Genomic DNA, 14,148 nt, shown 5'->3' with positions numbered 1-14,148 from the left:
AAACTTAGCTAAGTAGGTACTTTTGTCTTGTTGTTGCTCTAGAATTTCCGTATCAACGAAGCTGTAAACAACTGTTCGTCTCTTCTTTTACTTCGTTCACTATTCCTCCAATAGCGAATTCTTTGATTTCCGATCTTGTACCGGTTCCGTCTTGTGGTTTATGTTTCTGTAATTTTTAATATGTAAGTAGTCAATGCATTTGTAAGTAATCCGTACTTCTTATCTTAAAATAGACTGGTTCTTGTCTTTAAAACATGACTTCATAGTAGAATTTCAATTAGGTAGGTAGGTATGCAATAATTTAAAAGCATTCTTATTAGCATAGATTCACAGCACAGCTCTTACTGGTACAGACTACCTTGTCAAACTGGTTATTGATTTATTATCCAATTCACTAATGCTACACCAACGCTTTTCCCAATGCCAAAATTTAGCTAATTTTGTTACAAAACGTAGCGAACTCTAATTTACGGACGTTTGATGTTAATTTCGTTGGAAACGGGCGAAGTGGCTTTTACTGGCTGGTTATCATACTAGGTATAGTATAGGCAAGATATAATATAGTGTTAAGTAATTATGAGTCCATATTTTGCAATTTCACGAATATACGATACCTCTATGATACCTACCCTCAAGTATCAAAAGTAAGCATAAGTTATAATAAAAAGAAAATTTGACATCTAATTTTGACATTAGTAATCAATAAACCTCATCCATCATCAGTCATCAAGAGCATCAAGGTTTCTTGAATTCCATCTTCATATTGCGTGGTTTTCTTCTCGGCCTCCAAAATTTCCTGTAATCAGAACAAACCAATTAAAAGTCTATTAAACAATGTTCTAAATTTGCTAAAGCGCAGCAACAAAATGTTTGGCAAAAAACCTCCCATTAAGTCTAGACGCGAACCGAGCACCAGCGCAGCGAAAGGCAAAGATGCGCTGCCCGAAGTGGCTCTAGCAGCCATCCTCTCCTACAAAAAGCAAAAAGAGATCGGCGACTTTATGAGTTTTTTCCTCGATGCTCTCGACCGGAATTCCGATTGGCTCAACGGGGTCGTCGGCAAGCAAACTAACTTCAGATGCGCTTTGTTGGTTGGAAACGGACCGAACAGATTTCAGCTCCAGGAAATAATATACCCGAACGACGGCAACGATATCCATCTTGAAGTAGAGCCGAGAGATTGTGAAGATTTCGACAAGGTTGCGATCGCCGCTATACTGAATGTAGCGAACTATGAAATTGAGCATCTTCTGAGGTACATTAAAACTCGTCTTTATGAAAATCCGATGAGAGAAGATTTGCTCAAAGGCATGGAATTGGGAATCAACTACGCAGTTTTGACACCGTTTTATGAAAATCAGTATAGGCTAGTGGAAAGAATCCACATCGGAAGTTCAGTGAGATGCGTTGAACCTCTGCTACAGAAGAAACGAAGGCGTAACGAAAAATCAATCACTAGATATCCTTTCAAAAAGATTAAACAATAGGCTTTATAGTTAACTACAATTATCCTATGCCTTGAAAAAATATTTAAAAATTTACATTCAGGTCATATAATATAGGTACATAATATTAAATCTATTATGGCATCTAAAAAGAATCGAGTTTTTGAACTGCATGTCCGCCATTTGTATGAAATAGATCGAAATGAATGATACCTCGTTACGGTGCACCGCAGTGGGTCATGTAGCATGTAATGACGGCAATTTGGGGCGACTGAAAACGCGACGATCAAGGCAAATTATACTCATTTCTGCATTGATAGCTTCCGATTACCTATGATGGATGGCACGGCATCGGCGGCGAAATTTAATGTGACGAAAATATGTATTATAAAATTATGCATTCTCCATTGTTATATCGTTGATTAATTATACACGAGAATTGTTCAATCTGGTGGTAAATTACCTTGGATGAAATGTAAATTACTTACTTACTCATTTCTAAATTAATTACATCTTGTATTGCAGTTGTTTTTGTCAGTTCATCGCCCATATCAATGACTACTACCTATAGAAAATTACTACTAATTCGTCCTTAATTAATTTAATTATATTATGATACTACATATTATTTTAGATTATTATTGAATTATACCAGTACCATATCAGTTAATTACTCAAGCAAGCCACTTGAACTAAATCTTAATTGCAGCTCGAAGAAAAAATCCTTAAGGTTTCCGATAAAGTTCACGTCCAAATATTTAAACCAAGCATTTAAATCAAGCGGCCCAAAGCAATTTTTGGGTACGCAAACAATAATCAAGCCCCCGTCCGTTACACTCTTTTCATCTGGCAAAGCGGTCTTCCGGCAAAGATCAATATCACAGAAATCGGGCAGCCGTGCGCGTTCTAACTTATAGATAGTCACAAAACCCACCCCATAAGTTATTACAAAATAGCACACAGGTTATAGCCATACACGCAATCGCAAAATCTGGCAAAGCCGTACCGCCAAGCGATTAAGCGTTTCGATATGATGCCACATAGAAAACGAATAGGAGTAACTATGAGCTTAGTATAATTGTACAATAATACGATATTATAACCATGTTACATGGTCACATAATGTCACACGTAATGGTCACGTAATGGTAATGTCGCAACACTTGCCACCTAGAGATAACAATTATGAACTTTCAAAATGTTCATAAATAGCAATTCCAACTAAGCCTTCAACTTAAGTCAGCAGCAGGACCGGATCGATTTATTAGCTTATGTCAAAAACCACATCTCCATGGCTGCCATCATCATGAGGCATCCAGACTTATACAATGGATTGATTGTTATTTATATCTGGCGGGAATGGACTATGAGTCATATTTAATTGTTAACTATTTGAATCAACATATTTTGTGTCATGTTTAACATCTAGCTGATTTAATTGTTACGTTAATGATTTGTGACGTCACAGGAAGTATCATTTAGTTCAATCACTTTGCAATTTGTAAAATACTGGAAGTTAAATAATACCAACCTTTAAAATATGTCAGTTTTGCTGTCCTGTCAAATTAGTATAAAAAGCGTAGGTTTAATAAAAATGGCGGTCAATTGTGAGAATTAAGTCGAAGGCGCAAGCTATGCTTAAAAATACAGTGAAGTGAAATTGGAAACTGACTATTATTGAAGACCATCCCTATACTTCTGCAACATTTATGCCTTCGGCTTCGCCCACGTGAAGTGTGGTAGTCATTGTTGTTCCACTTGGATCTAGCGGCTCTCTGTGACTAATTTGATGGCGTCTGTCTTCCTAATGGAGGGTCTGATGCACTTTGCCGTGTGCCATAATGTAAGGCCGCCATTCCAAAGCGCACCTTGGGATCTGAACTTCGAGCTGTATATCCCGCTCATTGCCACTTCAGCTTTGCAACCCGTTCAACTATGGCGGCAACTTTAGTTTTTCTACGGATGTTTTATGACTGTAGATCTACAATTATTTTTAAATGGCAGCAGCTATGTTCTTGTAAACTTTCAACCTGCTCATCGTTATCAGAGACATAAATCTATTTGAGTCATGGTCTGAGAGTAAGTTGGGTCGATCCTTGGCCCTTTTTCTGCTAAGTCGGCCCTGCGAAGGATCAGGGGCCGCTGACTGCCGCGTAATTGGCGTAATAGTTATGTGATTTATCGCCAAGATTTATGGACTCCATAATAATAACCTTCTGTTGGAATTTGCGTTCGTATTCGAATAGTAATTCAAATCTTACCATTTGTCTCAACTAAGATTGATGAGTAAATCCATTTTATATCTGGTTTCATTACTGTTACTGTACTTCTGAGATGATTTAGAAAGTGTTTAATGGCAAGAGGGTCAGTCCGTCAATAAGTAAATACTTATCGAGTTTAAATATCATGATCAAAATTAGGAGCGAGTCACACAGCGGTCGATGAAGTGAGCTATGCTTCGAGTTTATCTAAGTGATCAAATGAGGAGATCTGTAGTAAAACCAGAGTAACTGACATAGCCCAACTAGATGTGAAGTAGAAGATAGTCATTGGGGTCCGATGGTAACATCGCACCGGAAACGGTGGCGCAAGACCGCAGCACGTAAAAGTTTTTACAAGAAACTAACTTCCACGGACGTTTATCAGTTGACGACGACGAATATTGTGATAACGGCGTTATCGCATCAACATAATATAAATGAATACCACATTATTAGAAGTAGGTAAATTAAACTTAAACCATTGAAAGACACAACTGGCTTTGATCCTTAAATAGGCATAATGCTCATGAAAATTTCCAGGCAGCATCAGAGGAACAGCCGAAGTGTTTATAATTTGTGATTATCCGCCCTTTGAGCGCTGGTTTGGAGATTCGAATGTCTGAAAAACACTCATTAGATATACTTACTTATCACTAGTCACTATATACATAACGACATAATATTATAAATGGGAAAATGTGTTCGTTTGTTGGTTTGTCCTTCATCCCGCCGCAACAGAGCAACGAATCGACATGATTTTTTGCATAGATATAGGTACCTAGTTAAAACCCGGAGAGTGAAATAATACCACATAGGTAACTCTTTGAGTTCCCGGGATAACCTAAACCTAAATCCACGCGCACAAAGGCGTGGGCATCAGTTACTTCGTATTAATTATAATATTTTCGCAGAGAATACAAACTCAAACAATATGTACACCTAAGTAAAACGGTTTCTTGTTGCAACAAAAAATGGAATTTAGTCCGTGGCCGGTCTGCGCATTGAAATGAACAAAAAGTGTTAACTTAAATCCCGACATTTGGAGCCGCCTGGGAATCTGACCGCGGTCCAGATTTAATTTACATCTGCGATTTCATTCCAGATTTCTTTTAACATGAAATTCGTTTTGCGCTAAACCGTTCAGAGTTTGTAACTGTGCAGTGTGCTCTCAATGGAGGAATATTGAAGTAAGAGCGGCATAAACGGGTGGTTTGAGTTAGTTTCTAACTTCTCACGCAGTCATCGTCAAATGTTCGAGCAGTCGTTTTTAACCTCTGGAGGAGAAGACAATTTAACTGCTGCTGCTAGGAGGGAGATAAAAAAAAGTAACGAGCAAACGAGCAGCCGGGTCAGCTGATGTATGTGATTACCACCGCCCATGAACATTTGCAGCACCAGAAGAACCGCCAATGCGTTGCCGGCGTTTCAAGAATTTGTTGACATTATCCTCCTAGCAACTGATGACCTTTTGTATCCTACTTCTGTCTGTGTTTTCTGTTCTTTCACTGTTATTGTCCTTTTTATGGTTATTTAAATAAAGTGTGTAATAAGTAAATAATAAATAAACTGCGCCAGAGTTGGCGATAACTCAAGAATTCGAGTGCAGTTAGCCTAAGTTGCAACTGCTCGACCATCTCGGCCGCACGACGGAATTTCGCCATACAGCTGAACACTCGGTCGTGACTGCTCAAACGGTTTCATAATATGTGGCAAGCTTAAACCGATCAGTCATGACTGCTTTAAGTCTGCGGCCCGTGTATGAACACCCTAACTTGGGAACTATTCTAATACTCTTAGTGCGAGTTAGCACACCTCGACAATAATAGGCTATTTTTTGAAATCTGATATTTTTAAGGGGCTTTTACAGATAGTCTGTATGCCAGCCCCAGATAGGCTATTTCTAGTCGAAATCTATCGACACTAAAATGGACCTCAAGTTATTTGTTATTATTTGTTTTCAAGTTGTCTATTCAGTTAGTATTACCGTTTCTTATTTTAGAAATTTGCCGCTTTAGCTGACTGTGTAGATGTAAAAACAAACTTGAACCTAAAAACAAAAGGCTTAGAGCGTATTTTATTATGTTAATACCATTGGATCGTTAGGTATAGTCCGCGACAGGTCGAAATGGCAATTCTTGTATGCGGCAGGGGGACGCCACGCACGTCAGCCATGCTCGCCCGCACCGGGTTAGCGCGGCGAGTTTGTGAAGTGTTCCCTCCCCGATTGGCATCTCAACCTGTCGCGTATTATTCCTTTGTAGGTATACATTTTCATCGGTAACTTGAGAGTTTTTGATAGTCGATATCGATAAACGTTGTTGAGACATGCAATCTCTTACTAAGCCTCCTGATAACAATATCCAAGAGTTTCCACGAGAAAGGTCTTCGGTAAATTCCTTAAGTAAATAAAGCTAATGAAAGGCCAAGTTCCGCAAATACGAGCTCGTAAAATATTAAAATTTGCCTTAAAATTTAGTAACGTCTTTTATAGCTTCGGTCAGAGAGATGTAATATTACTAGAGTGCGTATAAGTTATGACGTCCGGTCCTACTAAACGGCCTCAATCTGCTTGGTGTACTTACAGTACACCATCACCAGTCGTACTTTATTGAATCACAATAATGTTGCTGACTTTTCAACTTTCACGGCAATGAAATATGAGCTAAAGACATAAAATTACCTATGTACTTAAGCGACCCAAATTACCTAAATTATTTTTTTTTCTCTTTGGCTACGGGGAGTGGAAGAATTGACACATTTTTGAAAATATAAATTCGTTACCAATTAGGAGCCAACTCCAACCACAATTAGTATCCAGCTGAAAAAGGCTATCGTCTCAAGAAGCCTATTTTCGTCTACATGCCATGATTTTATAACAACTCTGTAACAAAATAAATATTAGATTATAGTAGTTATATTTCTTAGGGTTTGTAGGTAATCATAAGGTAGAGGCGCTTTTGTACGTTTTTCGTCTGATGTATGAGATTCGCACCTCTAGCAATATACTTAACATCTCTCTGGCTGCGGCTATGAAAAGAAACTGCGCGATTGCGGTGTAAAAGCTATAATTTTAATATAAAGCGATAAATGTATCTATGGTGGTTATAAAGAAATTAAACATAAAATGGAACCACTTTAAGGGTTAAATTTTTATTTTAAACATAGAAAGGGATTTTGATGGCCCTCCCACGTCGTGAAATCGCGTTATCTTTAGATTTAGAGCTTGTGGGTGATAATAATACGCAGTGGAAATGGTGATTCAAACTGTCGTCCTGAAGCGTTTTTCCACGGACCACCGCACGACACGACTTTTCGGATATCTCGTCGGTGCCGCTATATTGTTTCGAGTTTGGTGTAGTGTCATAGTCCCTGTACAAAACACGACTGCTGATTTTCATTGAGACGTAGGTATTTGACCTGTAATCATGTATTTTTTTTTAAATAGAGATAGCGAGCGAGCGAGCAGGCGGGTCACCTGATGTTAAGTGATTACCGCCGCCCATGAACATTTGCAGCACCAGAGAAACCGCCGATGCGTTGCCGGCTTTTTAGGAATTTGTTGGTCCGCCCCTTGAATAACCCCATGTTGTAATCTAGTGGGAACACCGCCGATGGGAGTTGGTTCCACAGTTTGCATGTGCGTGGAAAGAAGGATCTGGCACAGCGGACGTCTATATATATATCTAGCTAAAAGCTGTTTATAAAATATCTATTTTATCTTAGTAGCCACTCCTAGTTACCAGAGTGGCAGACGGTAGGATAACTAGCCTGTTGAGGTTGGGTAGATAATTTATTGATTTGGGGTCAGAGCTAACCTCCGAACCATTTGTCTTTCAGTGAGCACCTACAAGCTGCGACTGCGAAATCGTTGGTGGAATCGTCACTCGTAAAAAATCTTTCAAATGATATGTCGTGTGTTACTTATCGTGACTGCGAATCGTGTCGTGCCGAGTCCATGGTAAAGCAGCCATATGCGCCAACAGAGAGTCTTATACCTCTGATTTACTTGCGACGTGTGTGTGAAATATCGCCCTTAAATCTATTGATGTCCGTAATACATTTATGAAATCACTTCCACTTGTCCCCTTTTCATTTAAATTATGATTAGGATTCATAGATTAATGATCATGAGATTTTGGTGATTGCATCTATGGTCTAATTCCGGGCTAATGTCTGTACTCCAGAATTGATGATATACATCCGGGTTACTTAATTAAATACCTTTTATTTTAATCCTAAATTCCTTATTGTCAATTCAAATAGGCTATTCCTATTACTGAATTATCAAAACGGCCTTTGTTTAACAAAGCTATCAGAGTGCCCGTGTAATGTTCCCAAAGCGCCATCGACCTAATACATTTTCCGCTCTCTATATTTTCAAGCGTTTTGGTAATTGCCTGTACTAAAATCTCTACAGCGTTACGGACGGTTACGTAACCCTATTTAGGTAACTATATCGAAAATAATAATATATAACGTTCAACTAATGTCTCTTAATCACACAAAAATATTTTAATGCCAGTTATTTTATTCATTTTGTCTAAAGTACAATTCAAAAAATATGACATGCAAGCAACAAGTAGTAGGCATACGTTTGTAGTCCCGTAGTTAAATAATGAAGAAGTTACTATATTATGTAATTTTGTGTGGATTTAGATGTGATTTAGTTTATCTGCAGATTAAAAAGAAAATTGGGACTCAATCATAAAGGACTTACCTATATGAATATTTTTATGGGTACCTACTTAGATACTTTCATTTTTCTTTACCATTTGCATTTTACACAACCTCTTTCGGTGCAATCCATCCTTAACTATTTAAGTTGCCTTGAGGAGATCACCAAGTAATAAGGTCGCCTGTTCACCCTGATCTGTAAATACAAATAGTGTATGTCTAATTTTTTATGTTATTTGTGTATATAATTTGTGTCTGATAAAGAGTTTTTATTTATTGAAAAGGAAGTAAAAGAGAGACTTAGAGATATACAAGGATGGAAAAGGCTACTCTGACAAGAGCTTCTTCTTATATTACAATAGTAAGAGGAAGAACGATTCAAAATCGTTTGAAAAAGTTTTGAACAACAAAAGTTATGACGAATATCATAAGGATCATAATAAATTATGAGGAGCAAAGAAACAGTGTAATTAGTTACCTACACTTCTGGTCAAAATATTTTTCCCTAACTTATTCCCAAGCTTAGAACTGTGTTTTAGCGTTTAAACTACCGTGAGTGATTTCCATTATAAATAATATCTGTCCCGGCTGTACTCACGTGTTTAGTCGACGTCACAACCGCGGCGCGTGCGCGAACTGACTCCCTTGAAAAAGGACCCCGGATGGGATCGAAACTAGTCGGGCTAACGTCGACTAAACACGTGAGTACAGCCGGGACAGATATTAATTAGAACTGTGCTTTAAATTGAGTTCAAAGTTCGTGATTTTGATCACTGATTACAAACTTGAATTCATTTCCAAGCAAAACGACCAAAAACTGTGCTAAAATTGAATTCAAAGTTCGTCATTTCATCAAAACGCTACATCACAGTATATCATTAGCTTTCATTCAGTTTCTTTGCTCATCCTGTAATTTCATGTAAATAATACCGTTTTTTATTGTTAAGACTGAAATAATATTTTATTATAGGAAATCGTAAATGTTCCGTAAACTTTACAGATTGTTCCGTTAACATTTCGCGAATTCTGTCCCATAATTTCCCCACATGTAATCGCGTATAAAAGTCGGGCGGCCATTAAAAAGCCGTCAGGCGCGTCGTTTCACATCTGTCCCTGTTCGAGGCTATCCATCGACCCCTGTCCACCTGCTTCCTCTCAGTTTGTTGCTTCTTGAAGGTTAGTGATCGCTACTATTATATAGGTATGTGTATCAAATGCGAAGTTCTATGTGTCTAAGAACGACCAGAGTGAACTATATGGAAATACAATTACAAAGCATTTTACCGGAGGTCTACTATGTGTTTCAAGACCTGCGGTAAAATGCTTTTTAAGTCGTGTACCTACTATCAAACTTTTATCAATATAGGAACTATTTTTTCAATTTTTTTGTATTATACTGTTTTAATTTTTACAAGAATTAAGTAAGGAAGTTTATTCCTGTATATGTGGTATTCCTTAGTACCTAATATATATCTAAATGGCTCGATTACTTTGCATTGATGTACCTACGTACTAAAGGTAAAAGAGCAAAAACAGGTGTATGATACATAAATTTATATTTGCGAGCTATCTTGAGAAAACCGGCCTTTCGAAGCCAACACAAATTTCAGTCGGAATACCCTTTTTCATATTTGATATACGCGTCACTCGATCAAGAGGCTGTGAGGGTTCTAGGTTTTCTGATAATATCTCGTCTGCAGGACAAATTTGTTTGTCGTGTGGACATAAGTGGATAAAGGCAAAACCCCTTGTAAGTTCAACAATATAAAAGGATATTTTCTTTATACAACTACATGACCTTTTCGAGGAACGAATTTACTGAAAGGATTTTTTCTTGGAAGGATCTGTTCAAATTTCCGAAGCCTTTTAATGATCTTAGAATATTCATAATATCTCAATGGACGTTGGAGTCGTTATATCCAATTTTGAGAAGTAATGGTTAAGAATTCAATTGTGTGAATGTTTGCTAAAAATATAGGTACTTACTTATTAAATTTATTCAACTTCAAAATAAACTACTATGATTTCGTGATATAAATAAAAAAGGTGCGACTCAGATGTTGTTTTATTCATGGTTATTCGTTCACGCACCATCCACCGATCGATCCCATAAACCATGGTAACTTTAAATATGAAAAGAGACAAGAAAATCGCGCCAGGTTTTAAGGGTGGTCATAAATATCTCTCTCCAGATAAATATGTATCATTGTCCTATGTCACGGTCTTCTGATTTCGATAAAGGGTCTGGGGAGTTTGTTTTAGGGTGAACTTTCAAAGGTTTTTTCAGTTTTTATGTTTTGGAATGGTAGATACCTGCAAGTTTACAGTTGTAAACGCAGCTGTTTCAAAGGTAAAGCACTTCGTGTACTCATATTATAAACTAGCTTATGCTCGCAACTTCGTCCGCGCGGACTACACAAATTTCAAACCCCTATTTTACCCCCTTAGGAGCTGTATTTTCAAAAATCCTTTCTTAGCGGATGTCTACGTCATAATAGCTATCTGCATGCCAAATTTCAGCCCGATCCGTGCTGTTGTTTGAGCTGTGCGTTTATAGATCAGTCAGTTAGTCACCTTTTCTACACTAATATTATAAAGAGGAAAACTTTGTTTGTTTGTTTGTTTGTTTGTTTGTACTGAATAGGCTCAAAAACTACTGGACCGATTTTAAAAATTCTTTCACCATTCGAAAGCTACATTATCCACGAGTAACATAGGCTATATTTTATTTTGGAAAAAAATAGGGTTCCGTAAGATATTTGGGTTTTTCGGACACAAGGTGTAAAAAACAACCAGAAAAGTTACTTATTTTGCGTACGCTGCCTAAACTATAAAAGATAGAACCATAAAATGTTCTAATTAATTGTAGATCTTATAAATATCTACAAAAAAGTCCGCGACACACTATACCCATCTATGTCGAGTGAGGCACAGCAACCATTTTTTTATTTAAAAATCTTGAATTTTTTTTGGACTACATTTAAACGCGTTTATTTTACTCATGCTATTAATCCTTATCAAAATAAATGATTTCATCACTAAGAACAGTTTATGGAGATAATATTTGGTCTTTGAATGATTAAAATTGGACGTTTGGTTTTGAAGTTATGGCGAAATTAAAATATTACGATTTCTGCTGCACGGCCCGTTGCGAAGTGGGCGTCACCAAGGCGGGGGTGCGCGTGCGGGAGGGGAGTTTAGATCTATGAGTAAAGGTTCGTACGCACCTGAGCGGCGCGGCGCGGCGCTTCAGTCCGACTGCAGAACGCGTCACCTCAGGCCGCTCGACGGTGCCTACCGCACTACAACTTCAGTACGCGGCACCTCGCGTCACTTGCGCGTCACTTTTATACCCGTTCGCGTACGAGCGCGAAGCGCCGCGCCGCGCCGCTGGGTATGTCGCACTAGCGTCACTGCACTGCGCGTCGCTTCGCTGCGCTTCAAAATATTCTCTCCAGCCGTGCCGCGCGGCAACGCGCGGTGAAGCGCTGTGCAGCGCCGCTCTAGTGCGATATGCGCCATACAAAATGATAGAAATGATATTTTGAAGTTCTGTGCCGCGACGTGCAGCTCGCTGAAGCGCCGCGCCGCGCCGCTCAGGTGCGTACGAACCTTAAGGTACCCGCGCGGCTCCCGTAAATGACGCGGTTCGAAAATTCCACCCGAGCGAAGCCGGGGCGGGTCAGCTAGTATAGTATATACATACAGAAAAAACTTATCACTAAAACATTTAATTCATAATTTATTTGTCACTATAAACGTGCAAAAGTTATTTAATCAAGTTAAGGTAGCGCAAGATCTTAAAAACTTTTAAGTTCACTTGTTTTACGACAGATAATTACAGTTAGGCGCGCATATTATATTAACTCCCACACAAACACTTTACCTTTCTAAGTATTTTTTACTCCACTTCGTATTATATACAATAAACCATTGTTTAAGATTTGCGTGCCAAACATGGTGAATGACATTTATATATCTTACTAGCTGACCCGCCCCGGCTTCGCTCGGGTGGAGTATTTCGGACTGGGAGTGTCATCGTGAAGCCGTTGCTTGGTACCTAAAATATCAAATCACTATCAGAAATTCAAAAATCCCCACTATTTAGGACTTTAGTACTTTGCAGCATCAGGATTGAGGAGTTAGGATCCGAAGTTCAATGATGTAGCCTATGCTTGGTACCTAAAATAATTTTGCATCATCCGCAGTTCCTGAAACATTATAGTTTAGGAGTGCTGTACCCTACATCATCAGGGTTGAGGAGTTGAGACTTGAAGTCTGAGAATAAAGTCGTTGCTTGGTACCTACAATATGAATTCACTATGAACACTTCCTGAATCTTGATAACTCAGGCGGGCAGTAACCCTGCAGCATCAGGATTAAGGAGTTGAATCCAGAATTTTTATGTGACCACCACGAAAACTTTTTTTTTATTTAAAAAAAAAGTTGCAAATCGGTCCAGAAACCTCTAAAAAATCGATGTAGAAAAAAGAACCACCTCCTTTTTGACAGTCGGTTAAAAACCGATGACCTTGAAATATTTACGGAACAATCTTTAAAATATCCCCTTTCAATCAAAAATAAAGAATGAATGAAATCGGACTACGCGTTAATGAATTACAACTCAGTATACATTTTAACTTTCATCCCCTCTCCTACGGGAACTATGCTGAATTTCGGGATAAAAAGTATCCTATATTCTTCCTCATAGTATGACCTCAAATCGTACCAAGTTTCATTGGAATCCATTCAGTAGTTTCAGCGTGATGCGCGGCCGTGATACAGACAGACAGACAGACAGACAGATAGACCGACAGACAGACAGACAGACAGACAGACAGACAGACAAAAATGAAAAAAATTACAGTTTTGGGTTCAGTATCGATTATAGAGTGCCCTCGAAAAATTTCAAAATATCTTCAATGTACAGAATTTGACCTGTTACAGTTTTATTATAAGTATTGATTGATGATTATAAGTATTGATGATTTTATTGTTTAAAAAACTATCGGACCCCGGATGGGTTCGAAACTAGTTTTTTTTTTTTTTTTTTTAAAGAATATTAGCCATGTTAAATGACTAATATTCCCCTTTCCTCTCCAATTAAGCGTCAGGCTTGTGCTAGGAGTAGGTACGACAATAGTGCAACGGGCGGGGTTTGAACCGTCGACCTTTCGGTTTTCAGTCCACTCCTATACCGGTTGAGCTATTGAGGCTATCGTCGACAAAATAGTGAGTAAAGACGGTTTGTCAGACATTGATATCATTAATAAACAATTGTTAGATGTATTTCAAAATAAAGAATTATGATAATCGCCACAAAACTACATATTCCTAAAATCCGAATTTCACGAAAATAAATACAAGCCCAGTCATTCGTTTCTCCCGGAATTCCGATGACGAATGCCCCCATGTTCTGCTCGGGACGGGATATATAATGCGTAAAATTACTGTCTTCAACTGCTTTCATACGTTATGTGTGTTATGTTTTTGCGAAATGTCTCTATTTGTTTAGGTTTCGAAGACCCTCCATTTTTCCTTTTCAACTTTCTGAATTATACGACGTTTAGAAGGTTATAAGTGTTGGGAAGCCCAAATAATTTGTATGTACTACTACGAGGAAGCCTCATTATTTTACTTAATATGTCAATTAGTAACTTTTTTTACTTTTGCTCTAAAGGCTCTAAATTAGTTTTTGTCTCTGGTTGTACTTGTACTAAACTTCTTCAATTCTTATATTATATTCTGCTTGACTTTTAGTATTATAA

The 14,148-nt window shown here is 38.1% G+C and overlaps 2 protein-coding genes across 2 annotated transcripts in view; both read left to right on the top strand.

The window, feature by feature from the left end:
• The window catches only part of LOC117989332 (uncharacterized protein CG43867), a 352,469-nt gene that overhangs the window by 1,156 nt on the left and 337,165 nt on the right, over positions 1-14,148 (top strand). The window lies entirely within an intron of this gene.
• LOC138403380 (uncharacterized) lies at positions 740-1,558 on the top strand. The gene has a single exon (XM_069503701.1). The coding sequence runs from the start codon at positions 867-869 to the stop codon at positions 1,485-1,487; it is 621 nt and encodes a 206-aa protein (XP_069359802.1). The 5' UTR covers positions 740-866; the 3' UTR covers positions 1,488-1,558.

This window comes from Maniola hyperantus, chromosome 16 (genome assembly GCF_902806685.2).
Source record: "Maniola hyperantus chromosome 16, iAphHyp1.2, whole genome shotgun sequence".
Lineage (NCBI taxonomy): Eukaryota > Metazoa > Arthropoda > Insecta > Lepidoptera > Nymphalidae > Maniola > Maniola hyperantus.
This window is presented reverse-complemented; position numbering and strand designations above follow the sequence as displayed.

Bases quoted from the DNA above. Each gene is read 5' to 3' on its own strand.
- LOC138403380 (XM_069503701.1), top strand. From the start codon at position 867: ATGTTTGGCAAAAAACCTCCCATTAAGTCTAGACGCGAACCGAGCACC.